This window comes from Macaca thibetana, chromosome 12 (genome assembly GCF_024542745.1).
Source record: "Macaca thibetana thibetana isolate TM-01 chromosome 12, ASM2454274v1, whole genome shotgun sequence".
NCBI classification, from domain to species: domain Eukaryota; kingdom Metazoa; phylum Chordata; class Mammalia; order Primates; family Cercopithecidae; genus Macaca; species Macaca thibetana.
The window spans coordinates 73,294,259-73,321,705 of NC_065589.1; the positions used below are offsets into that span (position 1 = coordinate 73,294,259).

The 27,447-nt window shown below is 36.4% G+C and overlaps 1 protein-coding gene across 2 annotated transcripts in view; it reads right to left on the reverse strand.

The window, feature by feature from the left end:
* Positions 1-3,144: 3,144 nt before the first annotated feature.
* The window catches only part of PPIG (peptidylprolyl isomerase G), a 60,245-nt gene continuing 35,942 nt past the window's right edge, over positions 3,145-27,447 (reverse strand). For both annotated transcript variants that reach the window (XM_050751444.1, XM_050751443.1), the window contains exons 10-14: positions 15,739-15,952; positions 14,802-14,969; positions 11,758-11,845; positions 8,338-8,474; positions 3,145-8,154 (exon numbers count right to left, since the gene is read on the reverse strand). In XM_050751444.1, the coding sequence (XP_050607401.1) occupies positions 7,044-8,154; positions 8,338-8,474; positions 11,758-11,845; positions 14,802-14,969; positions 15,739-15,952 (1,718 nt within the window). In that variant the 3' untranslated portion in view covers positions 3,145-7,043. The remainder of the gene's footprint in view (positions 8,155-8,337; positions 8,475-11,757; positions 11,846-14,801; positions 14,970-15,738; positions 15,953-27,447) is intronic.

The window sequence follows — 27,447 nt, forward strand, 5'->3', positions numbered from 1 at the left end:
CATCGAATGTTTTTTCATATGCTTGCTGGCCATTTGTCTATCATCTTTGGAGAAATGTCTATTCAAGTCCTTTCCCCATTTTTTTCATGTTATTTGTTTTGTTGTTGAGTTGTAGTTATTGTGTATTCTAGATTGATCCCTTATCAGATAAATGATTTCCAAATACTTTTCCTTCCTTAGGTTGCCATTTCACTGTTGTGTCCTTTGCTTATTTCTCTTTAAAAGCAAATACACATGTATTTTACTCTTAACACAAAATAACTTTGTTCTTTTCACTTAATATATCCTAGAGACACAACACAGCAGATATAAATATCTTCATTTCTTATCCAACTGGCATAGTATTCTCTTGCAAGGGTGTACCTGTTTATTCAACCAGTGGTATACCAATAGATGTTTGTGTGGTTTCCAGTCTTCTGCTATTACAAATTCTGTAATTAACAGCTGCCTTTTTTTTTTTTCCCCCATATTTTTGTCGGTTAACCTTTGAGATAGATTCCTACAAATGGGAATGCTGGGTAAAGGTGTAAATTGTTCAGTGTATCATTCTCTAAGAGACCAAGTCTTGAGCAAACATTACTTATGAGCCTCTTGGAATCTGATAAAACTTGGTGGCTTTTTCAGCAGTAAGGTACACACACACATATACTCTACAATTCTGCATATAGTTTTAAGGACTTCCACAATGCCCTCTAATACACTGCACAGCACAGTGACTAACATACATCCAACACTGTGGCTCAGTATATCTGGGTTATACTTTTTTAAAATGGCAGATTCTGTGGGCAACCATCATTCTGAGTTACTGTTTGTGGGTTTATGGACCTCAAGTTTTACGAACTGTTTTAAAGGAGTAAAATAGCTGGTTATTTTAACACTGTTATCTACTGATTCCCAAATTGTGTGCCAAGGCATACTGAGGAACCACCGTGAACTCACAAAGGCACAGCTGGTGGGACAGTTTAAACTTTTGAAACAAACTACCTGACATCTGTAAGACTAGCTAGAGGTAGTTCAACATACTAAAACTCTGCCTTTTGATGACATCCTGTCTGTAAAGCTGGATTTTCAGCAGTTGATGGGATAAAACATATATTGCACAAAATCAATGTATTATAGGAGATGGTATATGTGATCTGATCTGAGGTTTGAGAAGTTGTGCTGTGACCAACAGTTGCAGACATCCCATTAGTAACTCATTGTGGTTAAGAATGGAACTGTAAACATATTTTTTAAAATTTCAAATGGCTAAGTTGTTAGATATACTTTAGCTATGTGAACTTTCTATTTATTTTTTATTAGAGATTGGGTCTCACCTGTGGCCCAGGCTGGAGTGCAGTGGCATGATCACAACTCACTGCAGACTCAAGCTCTTGGACTCAAGCAATCCTCTTGCCTCAGCCTCCCAAAGTTTTGGGATTATAGGTGTGCTCCTGGCCTTTTAAACTATTTAATAAACAGATGTTAGGTATTTCTTCTGGCCCAGGGATAACACCATGTTAAAATTACTGAGACACACAGGTAAAGTGAACCAAGAAAGTCTGGGAACTTCTGCTATATATCCTTTCCTTTAAATTACATAAATACAATATATAGTTGTAATTAGTAATTTTAGACAGCTATCTTCTCCCATATTATAAAACAGGAAATAAGTTTCTACGAAATGGTTAATTACATAAATTTGTTATACAACCAACTTAGCTTGAGTGCAGGATAACATAAAACACCAGACATTACTAGTTTTTCTGCCTTACATATACAATTTATTTTACTTTAAATTGGGCTGGGCTTTCTACTAAAGGACATTGAGAAGAAAGGTAAGGCTACACGATGTTTTTAAATAATCACAAAATAATTCAGTGAAAAGAACTGAATGGCACAGCAGTGGAAACTCAACTGCTCTAATCTGCTAATTTGATAAGAGAAACTCGTAGATAAAATCTGTGGCAAAGACATAACTTGGAACAAGGCATTCTGAGTCCTGAGAGGACTTTGATGGGAGCAGGGAAATACAAAAATTATGAAAACAAAAAGTTATCAGGTAAGGAAATATGTTTAGGAAAGAAACCTAGAAAGTAAACAGAAAAAGCAGGCCGGGCGTGGTGGCTCACACCTGTAATCCCAGCACTTTTGGAGGCCGAGGTGGGCAGATCACGAGGTCAGGAGATCGAGCCCATCCTGGCTAACACGGTGAAACCCTGTCTCCACTAAAAATACAAAAAAAAAAAATTAGCCAGGCGTGGTGGTGGGCGCCTGTAGTCCCAGCTACTCAGGAGGCTGAGGCAGGAGAATGGTGTGATCCAGGGAGGCGGAGCTTGTAGTGAATGAGCTGAGATCGCGCCACTGCACTCCAGCCTGGGTGACAGAGCGAGACTCCGTCCCCCACCCCAAAAAAAAAGGAAACAGAAAAAGCAAATTGATGCCTGAAGTATTTTAATACACAATTTGCAGTTCATTTGTTGCACTCACATTTTATACATTTTCTTGGATAAAGCTTTTAAGAACACTCCAGATTTTGAGAGTTTAATATTCACCTGTTAATACATACAAACTACTGAATATTCAGGTTTTCACCCAGGTATATACCTTTTTTTCAATGTCAATATTCAGTATGAGGCATATATTTTCAATGACTCACTCTCAAGTTAACTAAGTGCATTTTCCCTAAATATGTCTAACGTAAGAAAAAACACCCCCAAACTAGGTAATTGTTTTACAGAATTCAATTAACATTTATGTTTACATGACTTTACCACTGTGTTATAGACACAGGATCTATTACAGTAATCCTAATGCTGAAAAAAATGCGGAGGACTTAAGAAGCAAATGGTAGTACTCTAGTAGACAGTAATACAAATTCTGAGCTTAACCTTAAAAGTTTGCTCGGACAAAAGACACACTACAATCTTAAGTATTATGATTAAATATTTACATTAGAACTTATTCTCAAACCTGGAAATTGTCCCTGCTGGCTAAATTCTTAAAGCTCAGTATTGTTAAAACTCTTTGTTCAGTTTTTTCATAATGTAAATAACTGTATATCTCTGAGAGGAAAAGTATGTTTTAATTGGTTTATTTTCATTATTTAGCTTTTGATTTTTAAAAGGCGGGATAATACAATTTAAAAAATACAAAACCAAACTGTTTATTATAGTATAGTTTATTTAATACAATGTTTAACTATAAAAGTTAATACAGCTTCCAAGTTTAAATTTTGTAAAATGCAGTTTGCAGAAAACAGTTCAACAATTACTAGACTAATGATAAGAGAAGCAGCATTTTGAAACTAATTTTACAATTGAGAAGACAACAGCTTTATTTCTAAATTTCATTAAAAAAATATAATCACAGTGACTTTTGGGCTAGGAAAAGAAGTGCATTAACTTCATTTATGTTTTTTCCTTCCACAAAGAGAGCGGCCACAATTTTGTACATCCCACATACAAACACCCAATTCATTTATCTTTCAAAATACTATATACACACAAAAGGGGAAGAAAATATACAGCATGTGCTTTTGGTAACATACGGAATTTGCTTAAAGAAAACAAGTCAAACACAAATCCACCCCACCACTCCTTCCCATAACTTTTAAAACAAACCAAACCCCTCAACAACTCCCTACTTCAACCTTATTGATGGAATGTTCTTATTCATGTCATTTTTCTTTTCCTTTAATATATACCTCTTCGTCACATAACAGGCCAAAGACTTTGCACTTGCCTGAATCCACTGAAGGCAGTTAGTTGGGAAGCCCACTGTGGGCAGTTGTGCCAGTCAATGCTGTACTTCCTGGGGCTTATTAATTTTTAAAACAAGTATTTGTAACAAAACACATCTTTTCACAATAAACAGCTTATCAACCTATAATCCTTAGTTTATTCAACTGTAAATGTATTAATCCAAAATGAAATAATTACAGTAAACATAATCAAAAGGAAAAAGAATACCCATTTTGTTTCTTTATAACAAATCAGCTATATGGTAGGTATTTAAAGTACCTTCTGGTGAAGGCAAACTCAACAAGCTTCTACAGAAATTTAGCATAAAAAGTTTAATGTGATGAAAACTATATTACTAACTGGAATGAAGTACAATAAACTACTAAGAAACATACTAACTTGCTACATATACTAACTAAAATAAATTAGAATTGTCAAGTTAATACCACTACCCAAAATACACCCAAAATACCAGAGATCCAATGTGTGCCTATCCATAATGAAGAGATCTTTAATTGTTTAGCTCCATACCTTCCACTAGGCACAAATATCAAAGGCCATTCAGCAAAGCCGTCCATGCATCAGCATCACACTTGTGCAAAGGCAGATTTATCAGATACATTCTTTGCAACTTCTGAGAGCTTCAATTAAGTAACTTAAAAGAAAACTACATTGCTCTATGAACTTACCAACTATAGAGTAATTTAATCAAAGAATGTTTTAAAGCAATCCAGTAGCTTCTCTACTGCTTATTTCAGTAACATTAATCTCACCATAGTGTCAATTTCTGTGGCAGATGGCTTACCCAGAAAAATAATTCATACAAAATAACCATGAAAATTCTACATATTGAAAAAGTTTTCTCAGCTATCACCAACTGAGCAATAAAAATACATCAGCTTAAATATTTTTAAAAGGATATTAAGTCAAAGATACTTTGACATGAACCATAAATTCAGACGTAACTATAAAACCAACTTGATGAGAAAGTAATAGTTGACTTTTAGGAAAACAATGTTCAAAGCAAAAATTAAAGATGGCACAACTACTAAATGTAACAAAAGGAAAGGACCATTTGAGCCATGTGCTATTCAGATGCATGCGCAGATCTTGAGGTACAGTTAATGCTGTTTAGTCATTTAAAAAATGTTTATATTCTAAAAATAAAATCTAGTTGATTGTCCTTCTCTCAACTCCTTCACATCTGCTCTGTAAAGAGAGCTAATAAAACTTTAAAATAAGGACTATCAATAATGCAGAGCATGGAGTTGCTCTTTTGATAACCCAAACAGAATACTGGGAATAGAAATTACTACAATTTTCTCCCTATGGTTCCTTTTTGAAACTCTAAGATTTGGACATCCTTGTGTATAATTTTTAGATAAAGCTCTGGGATCAGACAACATATAAGAATTTTTACTTAGCATGGACTTAACTGTTATTAGAAATCCTTTCTTAACACCTTTCTTAAAGCTCAAATAGTTTATAACAACAATTTTAAAATGCAGTTAACTGAAATTAGGACAAACAATAACTTGCTTAAAATACGTAACATTATATAGCTTGGGCACTCAGACTCAATTATCCCTAATGTGGGTTTGTGGTCAGTCTCTAAGAAATCAATCACCCTGGATTATAATAAACATCTACAACTTTCATCATCAGAAAAAAAAAATTTGGAAAGAATTCATTGTGGATATCTGTATTACAATTTCCCAAGCAATCTTATGGTCATTACACTATTCATTCTGCAACAGCTACCACAACGCCAAATATATCAATATTGCATTAATCAATAATGGGAAGTATCATGTTAAGCACTGCTTTATTCAGTACAAATAGCATTGAGTAGCTACCGGATTTACCAAGAAGCTATCTTGGTAACAGAGTTGACACCACACTGACAAATATTAAAGTACAAAACTCTCTAGAGAATACTATTAATTGGAATTTTGAAATTTCCTTTCAAATGAGGCAGGTTTTACGTTTGCTGGATGTTCAATGTTTTATTTAGAAATGACATTACAGAATAAAAGGCCACACATCACAAAAATGGCAAAATACAACACCCAAAACTCTAAATGGACTTTGGATATGTTTAGTGTTTAACTCTGTAAACTATCAAAATTTGCAACTTTCTACTCTACTCTATATGGCAATGTTATACATGCCAAGTTAAAATAACATTAACAGTAATGGTATAAAACCACCTGAATAGAAAGAAACCAGAGTCATAAACATGCTATAGCCTATCGTGATACATATATAGAAAAGATGCATTTTCTTGCCACTTGGAACTCACAGCTATGAGAGTTAGAGCAGTTCAATTAAAAGAAACAAACAAAATCCATGCAGAGTTAACACTCAACTCTATATAGGTTGGAGGCCAAAAAAGAGAAATCTTAGAAGGTAATGCATCAATACTAACAATTTTTAGAATCTGTATAGCTTAAGGACCTGCGCAAATGGTATGTTTTAATGAGAAATGCTTTTTCTCTTTTTTTTAAATTTTAGAGAAGGGTAATAATAATTAAAACGTTCCCAAAACTCTTCAAACCAAAAGCAACACAGAATTGAGAATCACAATCTGATTTTCCAAGGTATAGTTCCTGTCAAATGCTGTATAACAGCAACTCAAGCTCAATCAGTACATCAACTGAAAAAAATTACTCTTATGATTTTTATAGGCAGTTAAGTAAAACACAACTAGACAGGAAAAGCATTAATAGGAAACAAGCTATGGCTCAAACTATAAAGAATAGAGTATGAAGTGCAATATAAATAACTAAACATCTATTTAAAGCACAAATTACTATAAAATCAAAAGTTATGACTTAAGATCTCAGGTTATTAGGACCCTGCTTCTGTGTAATTAAAAGAAACCGCTGCAAACCTCTATTATTAACGCAATCAGAAAATCTATACAAGATGTCTTCTAGTGGCTTCTAAAGTTACTTTAATCATGAGAAACACAAGCTTTTGTAACAATGCATTGCAACCATTCCAAATGGCTGACTAAACAAATTAGGATGCTATTGGCTAATTGTTGCAACACAGTAATGCATACATAAAATAGTTAAACACAGCACACAGTACTACACCAAAGTGTTTTTCTCATTTCAAGTTTATTAAAACTTTAGCAGTACAAATTATCCACATTGCAGATTATCAAAAGATCAACTCAATGAAATCCACATTAAGAAAAAAGGACAAACATAAAACAACCCAAAAACAATGAAAAGGAAAACAACATAAAGGAGATTCATTAGCAAGTCTCTCAAACTTAAAATTCGAAACAGAATGGAAGTTTATATCACTCACTCATCCACTTTTGTCTTCATCTGTTCCAGGGCTTGATTCATGATCAAATTTTTTATTTTTTTCATGTACATGGTCATTTTCTTGACCCTTTGATTTTTGGTTTTCTTTTTCCACTGAGGATCTGATCTTCTCATCCTCCTTATTTTTCAATGTAGAGGACTTTAATTCATTGTCCTGACTGTTTTGTTTTATTTTTGAGAAGGGACTTTGATCTCTATCAGCCTTTTTTTCCCTGCTATTATTTGAGCTATTATGATCATGACTTTTAGAGTACATTCTTTTCTCACTCTCAGAATTTTCTTTTCTGTGTGAGCTCTTACTTTCTTGGTTTCTGTATTTTTCTTTGTTTCTGCTTTGACTTTCTTCTCTCTCTGAGCTCCGTGAGTCTCTCCTCCTTCTCCTCCTATCTTTACTTCTTGATCTTCCTGGTGTCATTCTTCTCTCTCGGCTTCGTGACCGTCCTCTTCTCCTGTATTCCTGTTCTCTGTATCTATGGTACTCCTTGCTTCTGCTGCGATCTCTGTCATGGGTTCTTGATCGCACTCTTCTGCTTCTGTCCCTACTTCTGCTTCGTTCTCTTGTTCTGCTATTATAACTGTGTTTACCTTTAGTTATATCACATTCTCTACTCCTGGATTGTGCACGTCTATCCTTTTCCTTACTTTTACTATGATCATGCTCATTACTCTTTGATTCTAACTGTTTAGACTTCTCTTTACTTCTACTCCTTTCCTGATCTTTTCCTTTAGAATCAGACTGCTTTTCTTTTTCTTTAACATTCTCATGATCCCTTCCTTTACTCCGTGACCTCATCCTCTTTTCTTCATGTCTATTATGTTTTGAATCTCTTTCTTTACTCTTTGATTTCTCTTTACTCTTACTCCTACTTTTAGATTTGGCCCTTTTCTTCACTTTGTTTTTATATTTATCATCTTTTTCTGAATTTCTTCTGATGTCTCTCTCTTTGCTGTTAGATTTATGGTCTTTAACTTTCTTTTCCTTTTCATTTTTTCTGTTTGGACTCTCAGATACATTCCTGTGATCCGTTATTTTTCTCTCTTTTACTCTAACTGGACTTCTCTGATTTTCTTTTATTTCATTCAACTCACTCCTAAAAAATAAGAAAAAGGATTGGGGAAATGTTATTAGAAAAAGAATTGTAGATATTATTGGCTAAAATGATATTCTACTCTTCTTAAGGTATTCAGCAATAATTAAAATGACAATAAAATAACTTTATGTATAATAGTAAAAACAAATACTTATTACATTTGAAATAATAGTTAAATCTTACTTATCCCCTTTGATCCATCTTTCACCGCTTGATACCCTCATTCTTTGAGCTCTCTGCATCTCTTGCCTCCAATGTGGAGGAGTCTCACTACGTCTGAAACGATCCCTTGATCTGGATCTGGAAGGAGTTCGGTAACGCTAAAGAAAATTAAAAGGGGGAAAAATTAATGTATAAAAGTATAGAGGGACTCACATGAGTGCTGGGAGAGAGGGAAGTACTGGGCTCGAGGGTCAGGAGGTAGTAAGGGGTACAAAATTTAAAAATACATAAAAAGCATTATAATAGTAGCTACAAAGCATATGTTTCTAGGTTAAAATAAAACGTCTGATATTTCTATGCCCTGAAAATTACTAAAATTTCCCAATTTTCATGTAGGAAATCAATGAGGCAGAGAAACTTAAGTTGTCATGTTGCAAATTCCAAGTTAAGAAACATTAATCACAAAAACTCTAGCCACTAGCCATACACGTCTTCTCCATGGAAGAGTCCTATCCAAGTAATGCTAGAGCAACTTATAAGTTGCCAAGTTCAATCTAAATGTTATATATACTTAATGTTTCAAAGCAACCATTTCTCATATTGTGGAGAAAATAGAGTATATGTGTAGATGTTCACTTATTCAACCCTTAGGATGACCAAACACTCTACTACATACTGAGAGAACATTAGTGAGCCAAGATATATGAGTGTGCTTTCCTGGAACTTATAGTCTACAGGACTTGGAGAGCATGTGAATGAACATATAATTAGTTATGTTAAACATACATGCAGCTACAATAGAATGTGTATAAAAGGAAAAGGGAAAAGATGCTGAGACAGGAAGTTTCCGAGTTAAGAAGAAAAGACAGACCAAATATGGCCAAAGCTAAAAATTACAAGGGAAACTAGTACTAGATAACATTGATGAGGTAAGCAAGGACTAGGTTTTGTGAAGTGTCATAGGCCATCGTAGTAATTTTGGATTTATCCTAAGATCAATGGTAGCACAAAAATCAGACTTTCATTTTTAAATGACAATTCTGGCTACTATTTAAAAAAAGATTAGACAGTGAATCTCAAAGTGGGATCTGGGATTTAAAGGCTCAGGGGTCAAAACTATTTTCATAATAATATCACAACATTTGCCTTTTCCATTTTCATTCTTTCATTATCATACAATAGTGTTATTCAGTTTACATGTTTTGATATCATTACCTTCACAGCTAATGGAACGTGTGCTTATATATTCTTATGTTTTAAATATTTCTCAGTACTAATTCCTAAAAGAGTAAATATTGATAGATATAACCCACACCAACAAAAGTTCTTTTGGGTCCTCAGTAATTTTTAACATGAAAGAGATACTGAGATTAAAAAAAATTGAGAACTATCAAAATTTACAGTTCAGACAATATGATGGAGTTGAATTAACATGGCAGGGGTAAAGCTTGAAACACATGAATTTCCGAGTATTTAGGAGGCAGAAATGACAGTATTCGGTGATGGGTAAGATACCTCTATGTATCTTAAAATAGTTAAGTTATTTGCATAGTTAAGGTATAAATCGAAAGGGGAGAATCAGATTATTCTTGGGAAGGAACTGCACAGGTGGTGGTGCCAGTCACTAAAATCAGTAACCTAAAGAAGGTTCAGATTTGAAGAGGAAGAGCTCGTGCTCAACTTCGTAAAAGCCAAGTTTGAGGTACTCATTAGTCAAATGAGTCTTTGGAGCTAAAAAATGCAGAAAAAATTTGACAATTACCAGCCATGGGAGTCATGAAATTGCTCAAGGAGTATATGCAGTGTGAGAAGAGTTGAATGGGAACCTTGAGGTACTACAGTATTTAAAGGTTAGGTAAATGGCTGGACTCGGTGGCTCATGCCTGTAATTCTAGGACTTTGGGAGGCTAAAGACAGGCAGATTGCTTGAGCTCAGGAGTTCGAGACCAGTCTGGGCAACATGGCGAAACCTCATTTTTACAAAAAAATACAAAAATTAGCCAGATGTGGTGCTGCACACCTGTAGTCCCAGCTACTTGGGAGGCTGAGGTGGGAGGATTGCTTGAGACTGCAAGGTTGAGGCTGCAGTGTTCCTTGATTGTACCACTGCACTCCAGCCTGGGTAAAAGTGAGATCCTGTCTCAAAAAAAAGGTCAGTTTAAGGAGTATGAGCTAGCATTAGAAATGTACAACAGACTGGCTAGAGAGATAGAAAGAATATGTGATAAAAGAAATGTGGAGGCCGGGCACAGTGGCTCACGCCTATAATCCCAGCACTTTGGGAGGCCGAGGCAGGTGGATCACCTGAGGTTAGGAGTTTGAGACCAGCCTGGGCAACATGGTGAAACCCCATATCTACTAAAAATACAAAAATTAACTGGGCATGGTGTAATCCCAGCTGCTAGGGGGAGCTGAGGCAGGAGGACTGCTTGAACCTGGGAGGTTGGCTGGGCGCGGTGGCTCAAGCCTGTAATCCCAGCACTTTGGGAGGCCGAGACGGGCGGATCATGAGGTCAGGAGATCGAGACCATCCTGGCTAACACGGTGAAACCCCGTCTCTACTAAAAAATACAAAAAACTAGCCGGGCGAGGTGGCGGGCGCCTGTAGTCCCAGCTACTCGGGAGGCTGAGCCAGGAGAATGGCATGAACCCGGGAGGCGGAGCTTGCAGTGAGCTGAGATCAGGCCCCTGCACTCCAGCCTGGGTGACAGAGCGAGACTCCATCTCGGGGAAAAAAAAAAAAAAAAAAAAGGAACCTGGGAGGTAGAGGTTGCAGTGAGCCAAGATCGCGTCACTGCACTCCAGCCTGGGCAACAGAGTGAGCCTCCATCTCAAAAAAAAAAAAAAAAAAAAAGAAATGTGGAAAGAATATTACAAGCAGCAAGTAAGATGAAGACTAAAAATGCTAAAAATGATCCACTGGATTTTGTGATATGGAGCTAATTATGCATCAAGTGCTGTTTTCAGCAGAACAGTGCTAGTGGAAGACAACTGAAATGCTTGAGGAATAAGTAGGAAGTGAAGACATAAGACAGAAAAGTGTAGCCAAGTTTCTATAAAGTTTTGAAAGCAGAAGATATTTAAATTCTGATGAGGACACTCTAGTAAATAAAAAAAGAATAAAATACAAGAATAAGGTTAAGTTTTATTTATTTTTAACAAGAATAGAAATACAGTGATTGCAAAGTAACAATGGAGACAAGAAAGACCTCGATCCCATTTTATACCATGTAAATGTAAAATCTATATATCATGGATTTTCTGTTGTGAAGTACCAACATACAGAAGCTGTTTAAGAAAGAGAATATGTAATTCAATGTTTGTGTCTCCCCTAAATTTTACTTACTTGCACATTAAAATAATATTTAAGAAACACCCTAAAATTATTTAAGGAAGACAAATGCAGTATTGTGAAGATCTCTGGGAGAAAGAATCACCTACCCTTGGTCCTCTTCCTTTAATTTTCCTGCCAGATCTAGTAACTAAAAGTCGTCTCTGGTATGAAGCAGGCTGGGAGTTAGGTGGATTACTAGAAGAAAGCAAAGAGAAAGTTAACACAATTTTAAAAACAACTTTTGTTGGCCTGGCATGATGGCTCACGCCTGTAATCCCAGCACTTTGGGACGCCAAGGCGGGCGGATCACAAGGTCAAGAGATCGAGACCATCCTGGCCAACATAGTGAAACCCTGTCTCTACTAAAAATACAAATATTATCTGGGTGTGGTGGCACGTGCCTGTAATCTCAGCTACTCGGGAGGCTGAGGCAGGAGAATTGCTTGAACCCAGGAGGCAGAGTTGCAGTGAGTCGGGATTGCGCCACTGCACTTCAGCCTGGCAACAGAGCAAGACTCTGTCTCAAAAAAAAAAAAGTCCTTTATTATTATTTCTTTTGAGACGGGGTCTTACTCCGTCACCCAGGTTGGGGTGTAGTGGTGTGATCTTGACTCACTGCAACCTCTGTCTTCCTGGTTTCAAGCTATCCTCCCACTTGAGTCTCACAAGTAGCTGGAACTACAGGTATGCACCACCATGCCTGGCTAATTTTTTGTATTTTTGGTAGAGACAGGGTTTCACCATGTTGCCCAGGCTTGAACCTCTGAGCTCAAGCAATCCACCCGCCAAGGCCTCCCAAAATGCTGGGATTACAGATGTCAGCCACTATGCCCGGCCCCATGATGTGTGATTTTAATAAAAATGAATCTAGGCGGGGCACAGTGACTCATGCCTATAATCCCAGCACTTTGGGAGGCCAAGGTGGACGGATCACGAGGTCAGCATATCAAGATCCTGGCTAACACAGTAAAACGCCATCTCTACTAAAAATACAAAAAATTAGCTGGGCGTGGTGGCACGCGCCTATAGTCCCAGCTACTCAGGAGGCCAAGGCAGGAGAATCGCTTAAACCCGGGAGGCGGAGGTTGTAGTGAGCCGAGATCATGCCACTGCATTCCAGCCTGCGCGACAGGGCGAGACTCTGTCTCAAACAAACAAACAAACAAAAAACCATAATAATAAAATAAAAATAAAAATGAATCTGTAGAATACAGCTTTATTCATCTTAAATTAACAAATTTAGAATTCTATATACAGTTCGTCCCTGTATCCGGAGGTTCCACATCTGAAGATTCAACCAACCAGGGATTAAAACTATTTGAAGGGGAAAAAACCCAACTGAAAAAATAAAAAAATTAAAAAACCCCCAAATATAGTAAAACAAGTATTTACATAGCATTTACACTATATTATTATATAGATTATCATAACACACTAGATATTATAAGTAATCTAGAGATGATTTAAAATATATGGGAATATTAGATTATATGCAAATACTATGTTATTTTTCAAAAGACACTTAAACATCTACATAGTTTGGTATCTGCAAGGGGTCCTGAAACCAATTCCCCATGGATACAAAAGACAAATGTATAATCAGTGGTTATCAAGCCAAAATGGAATGACCAGAGAGTGCTACTAGTAAGTAGGGCCCAGGAGGCAGAAATGCTAAGGCCTTGAAATGTGGTCAGCATGAAGAACTTTCCTGCCTCGAAATGCCAATCATGTCCTATTGAGAAATACTGCTATATATACTCATTACTAAGACGAAACTAATTTGATAGTGCTAAGAAAAATTAATGTAGGAGAGCTCAGAAGGGGCTAATGCTGTCGAGAGAACAATTTTAAAATTATCTTATCCCAAAGTACCTTATTATCCTTTAAAAGTTGCAACAGAACTATACAGAAATGTTAAGTAATGTTAACTAAGCAACGACAAGCTGGTCTGAATTAGTCAAACATTCATATCATGGTTTATACCAAAAAGGGAAGCTGTTTGTTTTCCAAAAATAGTACATCAGTTAATATTTAATTAGCACATTACCAACATCCATGTAAGTGATATGTGAAAAGTTGTTCAAATACTTTTTCTTTAATCTTTATTTCCTTGGAAACATCCTTTCCAATACTAGCAGAAAAATTAACTCAATCCAACTCCTCAAAATTACAAAGTTTCAAATACTACATCCTATTTTTATATTTTTATTGTATAGAAAGGATTGAAGTATAGAAAGATTACTCAAAAATTTTTTTTTTTTTTTTTAAGACAGTGTCTCACTCCCATCACCCAGGCTGGAGCTCAGTGGCATGATTACTGCACTCTGAAGCCTCAACTTTCTGGGCTCTGGTGATTTTCCCATCTCAGCCTCCTGAGTAGTTGGGACTACAGGCGTGCACCACCATACCCAGCTAATTTTTGTTTTAGTGGAGGTGGGGTTTTGCCACGTTGCCCAGGCTTGTCTCAAAATCCTGAGCTCAAGAGATCTGTCCACCTTGGCCTCCCAAAGTGCTGGGATTACAGGTGTGAGCCCTATGCCTGGCCAAGAATGTTATTATTTGTATTATGACAATGCATTTCTGATCATAACTAACAGAAAGATTTCAATATTCTTTTCTACTTTTGGACATAGTTATTAAAATGACTGATAAAGAACAATTAGCATTACAGATATTAATAATGTAGATTTACATAGTAAAATTTTTTCAGGATTTGAACATGACATCAGTTTTTATTACAATACTGTAAACCAAGTAAGGAAAACAGCAGTTTTTCCTATTAGATTAACTGAAAAACCAAGGTTCTTATTTGCTTAAAAGTTTAATGTACACAAATAATACGATAAAACACTACCTTGTTTTACTGGTTAAACAGTATCTTGTTATTGGTTTAGAATGCAGCTTAACATCTCTTTTTTGTATTAGTGTTTATTATGTGTAACTACTTCACAATCTACTTGTAATTTAAGTCAATTTACCTTTCTAATTATGTGGTTGGCAAAAAAGAACTTTGCAGAAGAACATTTTATTAAAAAGATTTCAATCTTGGGACAAGGTCAATTAAATCTTGTTTAAAATAAATAAAAACTTTTTAAAAAGAAGAAAAGTTCTATGGTAAACCATGTAAGACAAAATATACACATTCACATACCACTCTCTTTCTCTCTCTCTCTCTCTGTTTTTCCTTTCCTTCTCATCAGCTTTAGGAGGACTTTTTCTCATTAGGAATCTATTTTCAGGTATAGGAGGGATCTCTTCTGGACGGACAGTAGACTGGGGTTGGGCTTCAAGATTTTCAGCTTCACTCTCACTAGATGCACTTAACAAACAGAAACACACAAAACAAGTTACAGTTGGTTATTATGTCCTTACGCAAATATCCAATTGTTGGTATTTCTTTCCTTTATATCACTATAATATAAACATCCTGTCCTTACCAAAGATGTGATCGCATGGGAAAAATCTTCTATTCCTCTGACAAACCAACTAACCAATCAAAAAACAAACAAAACAAAATGTTTCGATTATCACACTCTCAAAAAATATTTTCCTACAAAACGGATAAAAAATATGAAACTATGTGGGCAACGCGCTCTGATAAATTTAAAATACTTTAAAACATGGGTATGGAAATTAATTGCATTTGAGGCAACAGGCAGATGAAGACAAGTTTTAGTACAAACACTGATTATTTCAAACAAAATGGAAAAGAAGGTAAAATACACGGATATTATCTGCTTTCTACCCTTATGCTATCATAAGAGCTACTGAAAATAGGAAAAACAATTGGTGGTTTTCTGCAATTTTCATGAATCCCATAATCCTCCTACAAAACATACAAATCTGTAACACCAAAGCCATCATTTAATTGAGTACACAAAAAAATGAACTGATAGGTTTTGTTTCAAAAGAAAATGAACGTACCCAAAATTTAATCTACAGACTGTAGAATATCAAAAGTCTTATGCTCCATGCTATATTTCTCACTATTTTAACAGTTTCATATAATTGACCCCAAATCCTAACAGATTTATTTATAAAAACGGAATCAGAATATAAAGCTAGCATTAGAAAAGTAAAATTAAGACCTCTTCTTGCTTTTCTTTCGCTTCTTCTTTTCTTTCTTGTGTTTTCGGGAATTTTTCCTATGTTTCTTTTTTCTTTTCTTTGATTTCTCTTCAGAAGCACTTTCAGAATCAGAGGAATCAGAAGAGGACTGAGAATCACTTGAGCTATCTGAGTCACTAGATGAGGAGGAGGAAGATGATGATGATTTATGCCTTTTCTTTTCTTCTTTCTTAACTTTAATAAAAACAAAAAGGTTTTGATCAACAATTTTTAGACGAACTTTGTGGAAGGAGATTTAAATTTTCTGCAGATTCTCACTGAGTCCGGTATTTAGCACTTAGATCATCCAGCTATGTGAACTGGAAAATACAGGAAAGGAGTCGAGACTCAGGATTAGAGTCCAGATCTCCAGAATTCATCGGTCAAAGTTGTATTAATCCAAAGAACTTTAAAAAATAGGTGAGTCTAAAATGCTAAACTAATGTTAACAAACATCTGAATAAGAAAGTTTTCTAAAAGCACAGAATAACAATGAAGAGTCCCACGTTCTAATCTTGTAGTTTTCCACTTCCCCTCTTATTATCAAGATTGGCAGAACTAGTGCGGGGAAATAACAGAAAAACTGCTTTACAGAAACGTGGAGAGGTAAGAAATTGATTTCATTGGCATGGGCTTATATTTCAATGCCCAAGCAGTCTTCTAATAATCAAGAAATCAAGCTCAAGAGGAGACTGATAACAGAGGGAAGTCAATTGCCCATGATGAACAGAATGTTTTGGGGACTCTACAAAAAGTCATTTTAAATTGAAATTTTATTTCAGTTAAGGAAGCCGTAACTTTAAAAAGGGTAAATAAACTCAGAGTTTAAAGGATCATTCAATTAACATAAGTAAGTAAAGCTAGAAGGTGTAATACAACAAGAATTAGAAGAAGATACTACAAACTAGGAGGAGCTTGACCTATCTAAAGATATACTCATTCAAATCATGTTGGATTTGAAGAGGCTAACCGGCGCCAAAGATGGGACAATATTGATATATAGATGAGAACTACAATAAATTGAAATATATCAGATTATAATAGAAATCCATTAGTTCATAGTGATACTCATAAAGTATAAAGCATTTATCCGGCCTTTCTGGTACAAACTGTACCACTTGCTAATGAAATAGATGAAGGGAAATAGCTCTTTGTCAGAAGCATTCCAGGCATAAATGAAAAAGAACTTGAGCGAGACTCTGTCTCAAAAAACAAAAACAAACAAACAAAAATCATTGTTTTACAACTTCTTGTGAGGCACTGATAACCCGTGGCTGCTGCAGAACACTGAGACAACTAGTCCTGTGTGACTCCTGTTTTCATTAAAAGGAATTTTTTCAAGTCACAACTGCATCTGATCAACATTACATAACATAGTAAGTATTCAATTAGTAAAATCCAGTGTGTTCAATTATAGAAAACGCTGCACGACAAATGATCTACCTTTTTTGATAAATACATTTCAAGGAAACATAAAACAAGATGGCAAGAGAATTTATTAAAAAACAAAACACAACTTACAAGACCAATTTCAATGTCTGAACTTTATTTGGATTGATTCACACAACAAAAAATTAATTAACATTAATGAAACAGTTACAATCTGAACACTGTCAGGATATTTTATATTTAGGAATGTGTATGTATGTATCATTATGGTATTGTTTTTAAGAATCATCTTTTAGAAATAACATTTATTGATAAAATATTATGCCTGGAATTTGTTTCAAAGTAATAGGAAAGGGAAAGGTGGCTAGTGATGGGTAAAACAAGTTTGGCCATAAATAAACTCCCAAAGCTAGGTAAAGAACAAGTGTTTGTTATACTATTTTATTCACTTGTGTATAAATTAATATTTTCCATAATAAAAAGTCAAGGAGAACAAAGAAAATATATCTTTGGATTATCTGTTGGCTGTTTGGTTACAGAACCTTAGTTGAAAGGGTTAACAGCTGATTTGTGACCTTTCCTTTAGCCTCACCTTACCCTCAGGAACATCTGAAGATTTGATATTTGGCAAATTTATCCTTGTCTTTTTTTTTCTTTGGAGACAGGGTCTTGCTCTGTTGCCCAGGCTAGAGTGAAGATCTTAGCTCACTACAGTCTTGACCTCCCGGGCTCAAGTGATACTTCTGTCTCAGCTTCCTGAGTAACTGGGAACACTGGTGTATGCCACCATGCCCTGCTAATTTTTTTACTTTTATTTTTGTAGAGGCAAGTTCTCCCTATGTTGCCTAGGCTGGTTTCAAACTCCTGTGCTCAAGGGATCCTCCTGCCTCAACCTCTGTAAGTGTTGGGATTACAAGTGTGAGCTACCATGCCTAGCCTTGTTTATTTACTTATATATTTATGAAGATGCGGTCTTGCTGTGTTGCACAGGCTGGCCTCAAACTCCTGGGCTCAAGTAATCCTCCTTCCCTCAGCCTCCTGAGTAGCTAAGACTACAGGCACGTGTGCTGCTGTGCCTGAATCATCCTTGAAATTTGTAACTGATAATTTATATGAATATACTAAACCCAAGACACATGAAAATCTGGCTGAAGTTACTTGTAACTTCAAGGACTTCTGGTTCACTGTCCAGATTGCTTTTCCAGTACTGATGAGATGTTGCTGCACTGGAGAAAGGGAACAAGGTATAAAATCTGAACAGACTGTAGATGTAATGGCTTCACTGAACTAAGGTAATCCTTCCTTACCCAGTTGTGTTTCTAAGGAACATGTACATTATCAAGTGTGAGATGTTTGGGATATATGCAAGCTGTGCCTGGAAATCATGAGAGCTCCTCTATGCTGTTGATGTACCAACCATGCCGTTTCCTGTCCTATATCCTTTCTTAAGGGTAAGTAGCCTTAGTGCCTGGGGAAGCTAATTTTGTCTCATGAGCCCAACTGTTAACCTGAATCCAATACCAATGCTGCTAGTAAGACAGAGTGGGTATGTAAAAACATATAATCTGAAAAATCTACTTATATATGCTAAACTAATAAACCTGAGGGATATGCAGGGGGGGAAAGATCAAATTTTTAGGAAATCTAACAAAGAAATTCATAATGAAATAAAAACATAAAATTGTGCAAGCAAAATAAAAATACTACACTTAAACATAAAATATACTTGTTAAAATATGGTAACTCTGGCCGGGCGCAGTGGCTCAAGCCTGTAATCCCAGCACTTTGGGAGGCCGAGACGGGCGGATCACGAGGTCAGGAGATCGAGACCATCCTGGCTAACACAATGAAACCCCGTCTCTACTAAAAATACAAAAAAAAAATTAGCCGGGCGAGGTGGCGGGCGCCTGTAGTCCCAGCTACTCGGGAGGCTGAGGCAGGAGAATGGCGTAAACCCGGGAGGCGGAGCTTGCAGTGAGCCGAGATAGCGCCACTGCACTCCAGCCTGGGCGACAGAGCGAGACTCCGTCTCAAAAAAAAAAAAAAAAGGTAACTCTTTACCCCACAATTAACAAATCTTTAATTACCAGCTCTGATTTCTATTTATTTTGCATTGAGATTCTTTCCTATGAGACATACATCCCAGTTGATATACTTTAAAAGCAAGCCCATTTAGTATTTGAAATTAAAAAACAAAAAAACAAAAAAAAAGCAACCCCATTGGCTAGGGGCATGGCTTCTCATGCCTGTAGTCCCAGCACTTTGGGAGGCTGAAGGGGGAGAATCACTTGACCCTGGGAGGTCGCCGGGGGTATGGTGTCTCACACCTGTAATGCCAGCACTTTGGGAGGCCGAGGAGGGAGAATTACTTGAAGTCGAGGCTGCAGTGAGCCATGACTGCACCACTACGTTCTAGCTTGGGGAACAGAGTGAGAACCTGTCTCCAAAACAACAAAAAACCATACCACACAACAGCAAGCCCACTTACCAAGTGTATTAAATACATTTAATAAACAATGATTTAATTTACACATCGCTTTTGAAGAGAACATTTTAGTGAAGCAAGATAACATGATAAAATGAAAAGTACAGGTGCAGTGGCTCATGCCTGTAATCCCACCACTTTGGGAGGCCAAGGCTGGTGGATAGGTTGAGGTCAGGAGTTCGAGACCAGCCTGACCAACATGTAGAAACCCGTCTCTACTAAAAATACAAAAATTAGCTAAGTGTGGTAGAGGGCACCTGTAATCCCAGCTACTCGGGAGACTGAGGCAGAGAATCTCTTGAACTGGGAGGCAGAGGTTGCAGTGAGCTGAGATTGCGTCACTGCACTCCAGCCTGGGAGACAGACTGAGATTCCGTTTCAAATATAAACAAATAAATAAAAAGTTCCTCTCTTTTGATATTTGGCAAATTTAATTTACGTTCCTTTTCGTGTAAGTCTGCTCAGAAAAAAAATGAGAGAAAATAATTGAGAAAGAGATGGCATTAAAGGACAGAAGGGTAAAAAGGCAAAAAAAATTGGGAGACATCACAATAGCAATATTGATTCTGTAAGACTGTGGCTTGAGTTTCAAAGTGTGTGCTAAACTATATTTTAAAATATGATTAAGGCATATTGAGAATATGATTGAAACTGTATCCTTCTCAAAGTCACAAGTATTATTTAACTGAATAGAATTATCGATATACATAGTCAACGTAATGTCAGTACATGGAGATGAAGAGCCATGGTCCCTGGTACTGATCCGTCACATGTTAGGAACCAGGTCACAGAGGAGAAGGTGAGTGGCAGGCAAGCAAGCCTTACCACTGGAGCTCCAGCTCCTGTCAGATCAGCGACAGCATTAGATTCTTAAAGGAGCACAAACCCTATTGTGAACTGTGCATGCGAGGGATCTAGGCTGAGCACTCCTTATGAAACGCTAATGCCTAATGATCTGAGGTGGAACAGTTTCATTCTGAAACCATTCCCTAAACCCTGATGAAATAAAGACATTTTCAGAAAACTAGAATAATTTGTCACCAGTAGATCTAACCTTAAAAAAAAAAAAAAATTGGTTAAAGGAAGTTCTCCAAAGAAAAAGGAAAAAGCAGGAGGCGACTTGAACTTCAGAAAGGAAGAACAAAAGAATGGTAAATAATAGGGGGTAAAGGAATCAACAATCAGTTCAGATAAAAAGAAACATAAATAGCTCTTAAGGAGACCCAAACATCACATTTCTCAGAGAAATGCTAATTGAAACTAGTATTTGTTAAAAAAAAATTCATTAGGCTGGCAAAGGTGAAAGAGTTTACAATAATAAGTAGTTTTATACAGGGTTTAGGGCAACTTATCCTCATATTCTGGTAGCAGTGTCTACCAAATTACAAATGCATGACCTCTGTAAACTGGCAATTCCATTTCTAGGAAATTCATTCTACATGATCAACATTCACACACATGTGGAATAATGTACAAAATGTGAGAATGGAAACTCACTGAAAGAGATTTTCACTGATTATCCTTTTACACTCTCTAAATTTTGAACCAAATAAATGTATTAAATTTTTAAAATTAGGGTACAAAGTTTCAGTTAAGACAGGAAGAATAAGTTTGGTGAGATCTACTTTCATAGCATGGTGAGAAAAGTTAATAACAATGTATTCTACATTTCAAAATTCCTGAGATAGTAAATTTCAAATTTCCGACTACAAAAACATTACTTGAGGTGACAGCTATGTTAAATAGCTTGATTTAATCATTCTGCATTGTATACATGTATCATAACATCACGCTGTATACCATAAGTATATACAATAATGTCTCAATTATAATATTTTCAAATTAAAAACTTAAATTCCAAATATGGCAACAGCTGTTTTCAGCTGACTCTTCAAAAAAACCTACTTCCGGCTGGGCGCGGTGGCTCAAGCCTGTAATCCCAGCACTTTGGGAGGCCAAGGTGGGCAGATCATAAGGTCGGAAGGTCGAGACCATCCTGGCTAATATGGGGAAACCCCATCTCTACTAAAAATACAAAAAGAAATTAGCTGGGCATGGTGGCGGGCACCTTTAGTCCTAGCTACTCGGGAGGCTGAGGCAGGAGAATGGTGTGAACCAGGGAGGCGGAGCTTGCAGTGAGCCGAGATCTCGCCACTGCACTCCAGCCTGGGCGACAGAGTGAGACTCTGTCTCAAAAAAAACAAAAACAAAAACAAAAAACAAAACAAAACAAAACAAAACCCTACTTCTTGCTTAACTACTTACACAAAATTGATTTCAGCATTTCTATTACAAGTATATAAATATCCTTAAGGTAAAATGAAATAGTACTAAAAGCAAAAACCACAATGCAAGTTAAAAATCATAATGGATGAAAAGGAATTACAGAGAGTTATTAATAACACTCTCAACTCGGGCCATTTCTGGTTAATTAGTTTAAAGATTACACAGTTTGCTTATTATTAGGTAGGATGATTTCCCAAACATCTTCACTGACCTTTACTTGGGGGTATGGTGTGATGTAACCCTATCAATTAGTCACTGAACTTACTAGTATAATATTAAGGTTAAAAACGAAACTCCATAGCTCACATCTGTAATCCCAGCACTTTGGGAGGTCAAGTTAGCTTGAACCAGGAATTTGAGACCCGCCTGGGCAACACAGCGAGATCCTGTCTCCACCAAAAATACAAAAATTAGCCAGCTATGGCAATGCACACCTGTAGTCCCAGCTATTTTGAAGGCTGAGGTGGGAAGATTGCCTGAACCCAGGAGTTTGAGGTTGCAGTGAACTATGACTGCACCACTGTACTCCAGCCTGGCAACAGAGCAAGACACTGTCTCAAAAAAAAAAAAAAAAAAAATCGGCTGGGCGCGGTGGCTCAAGCGTAATCCCAGCACTTTGGGAGGCCGAGACGGGTGGATCGCGAGGTCAGGAGATCGAGACCATCCTGGCTAACACGGTGAAACCCCGTCTCTACTAAAAAATACAAAAAAACTAGCCGGGCGTGGTAGTGGGGCCTGTAGTCCCAGCTACTTGGGAGGCTGAGACAGGAGAATGTTGTAAACCCAGGAGGCGGAGCTTGCAGTGAGCTGAGATCTGGCCACTGCACCCCAGGCTGGGCGACAGAGCAAGACTCCGTCTCAAAAAAAAAAAAAAAAAAAAAAAAAAAAAAAAAAAAAAAAAATTCAAAACCAAACCAGAAATAACTCCAGAGTATTTTATTTGTAAAAACCTAATGTAAGAAAATGCTGCTTTGTTTTTTATTTGAGACCTACAGATTTACACCAATAAATTTCACTTGAAATCTTGAAAATGAAGCGAATTCTGAAATCACCATCAAAATAGGATTTGAAATAAAGAACAGAAGTATTCCTAAAATGGTCTTTAGACAATTTCATTTCACATTATAGGTCTCATCTCCTAAACTGTTTCTAAGTTTAACATCCCACTATTTTCCAATAAAAGTGCCAAAATTACTTTTAGAATAAGGACACTGAAATGGGACTCTGTCACCATAAAAATGAATCTCTAGTGGTGTTCTTCACTTGTCTCCTGAGTACAAGATTTACCAGCTGCTTCCTCTATTGTGCTATTCATTCTGTATTGCCAGGCAATCTGCCTCCTGCCATTTCTTCTCATACAACTACTTACCGCCATGTTGCCAACTCTGTTCTTGTGTTTCTGTATACTATGTAACATAGCAATCCTCTCATCTCTTAGTTCCATTATTGGTACTCTAAGCTTGTGGGAGTTATGTATATCCTACTTCTCAAGGTCACTGCCAAGATCCAATTTTTCACACAAAAAACTTGCAACCTCCAGCATAAATGGGTTAACAACTGCAGTGAACTCTGAAGAGCAGAGCATGATCTGAGGTCATGTCAGCTCCTGAAAAACCAGGAAATACCTTAATATAGGTACGTCTGTGCTCTACCCTCCACTCTGACTTTTGACAGCCCTTTGCTGAGCCTCTACAGAGGATGCAGCTTTTATTAGCTTCCAGTGTTCCATCTCTGCATCTGCTGGAAGGTTTTTCTCCCTGACTTCGAATTTTCTCTGGCACACTCAAATAGTCACAAAAAGAAAGATCTCCAATCTCAAAATTGCAAAGAGAGAAAGGCCCAGGAAGACTGATTGCCCAGACTCACAAAGACCATATACAGATGGACCAAGACAGTCAGATTTCTTCAGAAGTCTTTTTGTTTTCTTTCAGGAAGTTAAAAAAAAAAAAAGAGGTGTAAATCTCTCATACAAGGTTTTAAATATAATGATGATAAATACCACAATGTTACAATGCGTTTTGACTGTTCCCAATTATTTTAAGGAGGCCATCAAACTTACAAAGTGGATGTAAGATATAGCTCTGCTTAAGATTATATAAGATGCATGACAAAATCTACCCTGAACAATGTTCTGAATGGTAACTGAAGGATTATGGAATAACAGGAGTCCAAGTGTGTGTTTTCAAACTAACGATCTTTTCCTCTTTTCATAGTATGATCCAGAACAGAGTAGGCATTGGAGGCCTGGCTCAAAACAAATCTGACCTTTTAGAAACTCCTGGGAAGATACATATTAATAAAGGGCCAATCTCAGATTGCTGAAACTGATAAGGGCAAGATGAGTTTGAGGGACATACAGTTGGATGCTAACATCAACTTTTAGCATAACTTCCTGGCCCCAATGGCATAGGCAAAACTATCATTTATTTCTTCAGATGACAACACATTATAAAGATGTAAGTAATATATAAAGAGCTACATTCATTTACTTCCTCCTTTAGGCAAATATTCATGTCCTGCCCTTTTGGTACCAAAAGCATCTTTACAACAAATTTATTAGAGAGTCTATGATTACTGTTCATGGTTTAAAATGCAAACTTTTTTTTTGTATTTTTAGTAGAGACAGGGTTTCACCATGTTGGCCAGGCTGGTTTCAACCTCCTGACCTCAAGTGATCCATCTACCTCGGTCTCCCAAGTTGCTGGGATTATAGGCGTGAGCCAGCACCTGGCCAAAAACTCTGTTACCTCAATCTCTTTCTGAATATATAAACCACACAGCACCCTTAACTTTATTTATTTATATATTTTTTAGAGCCAGGGCCTTGTTCTGTCATCCAGGCTGCAGCCTCGAACTCCTGGGCTCAAGTGATCCTCCTGCCTCAGCCTCCCAAATAGCAGGGACTACAGACAGTTAAATAAAAAAAAAATTTTTTTTTTTTTTTGGTAGAGAAGAGTCTCACAATGTTGCCCAGGCTGGTCTGAAACTCATGGGCTCAAGTGATCCTCCTGTTTCAGTTTCACAAAGTGCTGGGATTACAGGTGTCGGCCACTGTGCCTGGCCACTTAACTTTTATAAGGAAGCAACAGATCCTAACACAACCGTCCTTAAAGACTAAAGTATTTTTTTTTTAAATTAGTTGTCAAGTAGAGAATAAATGATGAAGATTTTCTAGATGACTTGGGAAGAATAATGCCTTAAGCTAAAATATTCCTACTGTACTAAAAACACTCTAAAGTTTAAACATCAGTAGGTTCAGGGTTTAAAGTAACAAATATCACTACAGACTTTTTTTTAGTATTTTTTAAATGTAAATAATTGCATTTGTAGCGTATTACTCAAAGATTCTCAACATCTCGTTTTTTACTGAATCTTCAAGAAAAAAGGCATACATTACACCTGTTGTTTGTAAATATAGATAATCGGTCTCATGTATATCAAGAAATTCCATGAGCTGAAGCATACACCTGCAATAATTTATTGCAGTAATTTACCTGCAAATATTTATTTGACATCACATGGAAGAAAATAAAATTAGCAGACTCAAAAATGGAATACAGACAAAAAAAATTTTTTTTAAATAATCATTTTGCCTTCTCTATGCCCATCTCGGGTGTTTTAAAATTAAAACAAAACAAAATGTACCTATTTCTAAATATTATAGAGGAAATCAGTATACCTAAAAGGTGAGATGAGAACGATCTACTTAGGGTAATTCTTAAGAAATTTTAAAGACATTTAAACTTTAATGAGTCAGTAACATGTAACAGAAAAAGCTCTAATTCTCGAACTTGAGTTTGAGGTCTCTTTTCCTGACACAGCAAAGAACTTAATCTTCTTGATTATCTTTGTCTGTAAAATAGGGATATATAATACTACAGAGTTACTGTGAGAATCAGAAAGCATTATAGATGACTCTCACATGTGCTAACTCTAAGAAACTAATTACTGATATTATTATTCCCTAGATTAGTAAGAACAGAGTTAGTTTAAGGTTTTACTGCTTTCTATACAGGTTTGAAGGTAATCTCCATTATTTTTAGGAAGTCAAGCCCATCATCTGTAATAAAATAGTATCAGCCACATATTTCAAATACAAAGACTTAAAATATTTAAAGTTCTTACCATTTCAGACAATATATCAAATTAGTCTTGTTAGCATCAAATGGTCTGGTCTAAATAAAAGAAGTTTCTCAAACATGTAGGATGCTTCTGAATCTAAGCAGCGCTTAAAGAAAAAATAATTTATTCCCTTAAAGTTTCTCAATCTATCTTCCTCTCTTCGATTGCCACCTAGCCCCAGAGTCTCTTCCTCTAGAGTATTTACTTACTAGGTTATTCAGACAACTATAGTTAAAAAACAAACAAACAAACAAACAAAAAACAAAAAACTGAGTGGAAGCAAAAGGGCAAATTATTGCCAGTTAATAATCAGAAAAACTTAACTGACATCATGGTAAACAAAGTGAGAAGTAGGATAAAACACAGTTAAAAACACAAAATTGCCAAGAACACACAATGGGAAAAAGACAGGCTCTTCAATAAACAGTGCTGGAACAACTAGATATCCACATGTAAAAAAAAAAAAATCAGACCCTTATAACGCATATAAAAATCAACTAAAAATGGTTTAATGACTTAAACATAAGACTTGCAACTGCAAAACCACTAAAAGAAAACACACAGAAAAAGCTCCATGACATTGGTTTGAGCAATGACTTTTCTGGATATGACCCCAAAACCACAGGCAACAAAAAGCAAAAATAGACAAATGGGATTGCATCAAACTAATAGGGTTCCACACAGCCAAAGAAACAATCAACAGAGTGAAGACGCAACCTCTGGAATGGAAGAAAGTATTTGCAAACCATACATCTGACAATGGGTTAATATCCAAAATATATAAGGAATGCAAACAACTCATCAGCAAGAAAACAACCTGATTTAAAATTGGGCAAAGAACCTGAAGAGATATTTCTCAAAGGAAGACATACAAATGGCCAACAAGCATATGGGCAAAAATGCTCAATGTCACTGAACATCAAAGGAATGCAAATTAAAACTACAATGAGATGGCACCTCATACCTGTTACAATGGCTATTATGAAAAAGAAAAAAAGAACAAAAACAAGGGAGAGGACATGAAGAAAAGGACACTCTTGTAAACTGTTGGTGGGAATGTAAATCAGTATAGGCATTATTAGAAAACCGAATGAAAGCTCCTCAAAAAATCAGAACTAGAAAGAAGGCATTACATAATGGTAAAGGGATCAACGCAACAAGAAGAGCTAACTATCCTAAATACATATGCACCAATACAGGAGCACCCAGATTCATAAAGCAAGCTCTCAGAGACCTACAAAGAGACTTAGACTCCCACACAATAATAGTAGGAGACTTTAACACTCCACTGTCAAAATTAGACAGATCAACGAGACAGAAAATTAACAAGGATATTCAGGACTTCAACTAGCTCTGCTAAGTGAACCTAACAGACATCTACAGAACTCTCCACCCCAAATCAACAGAA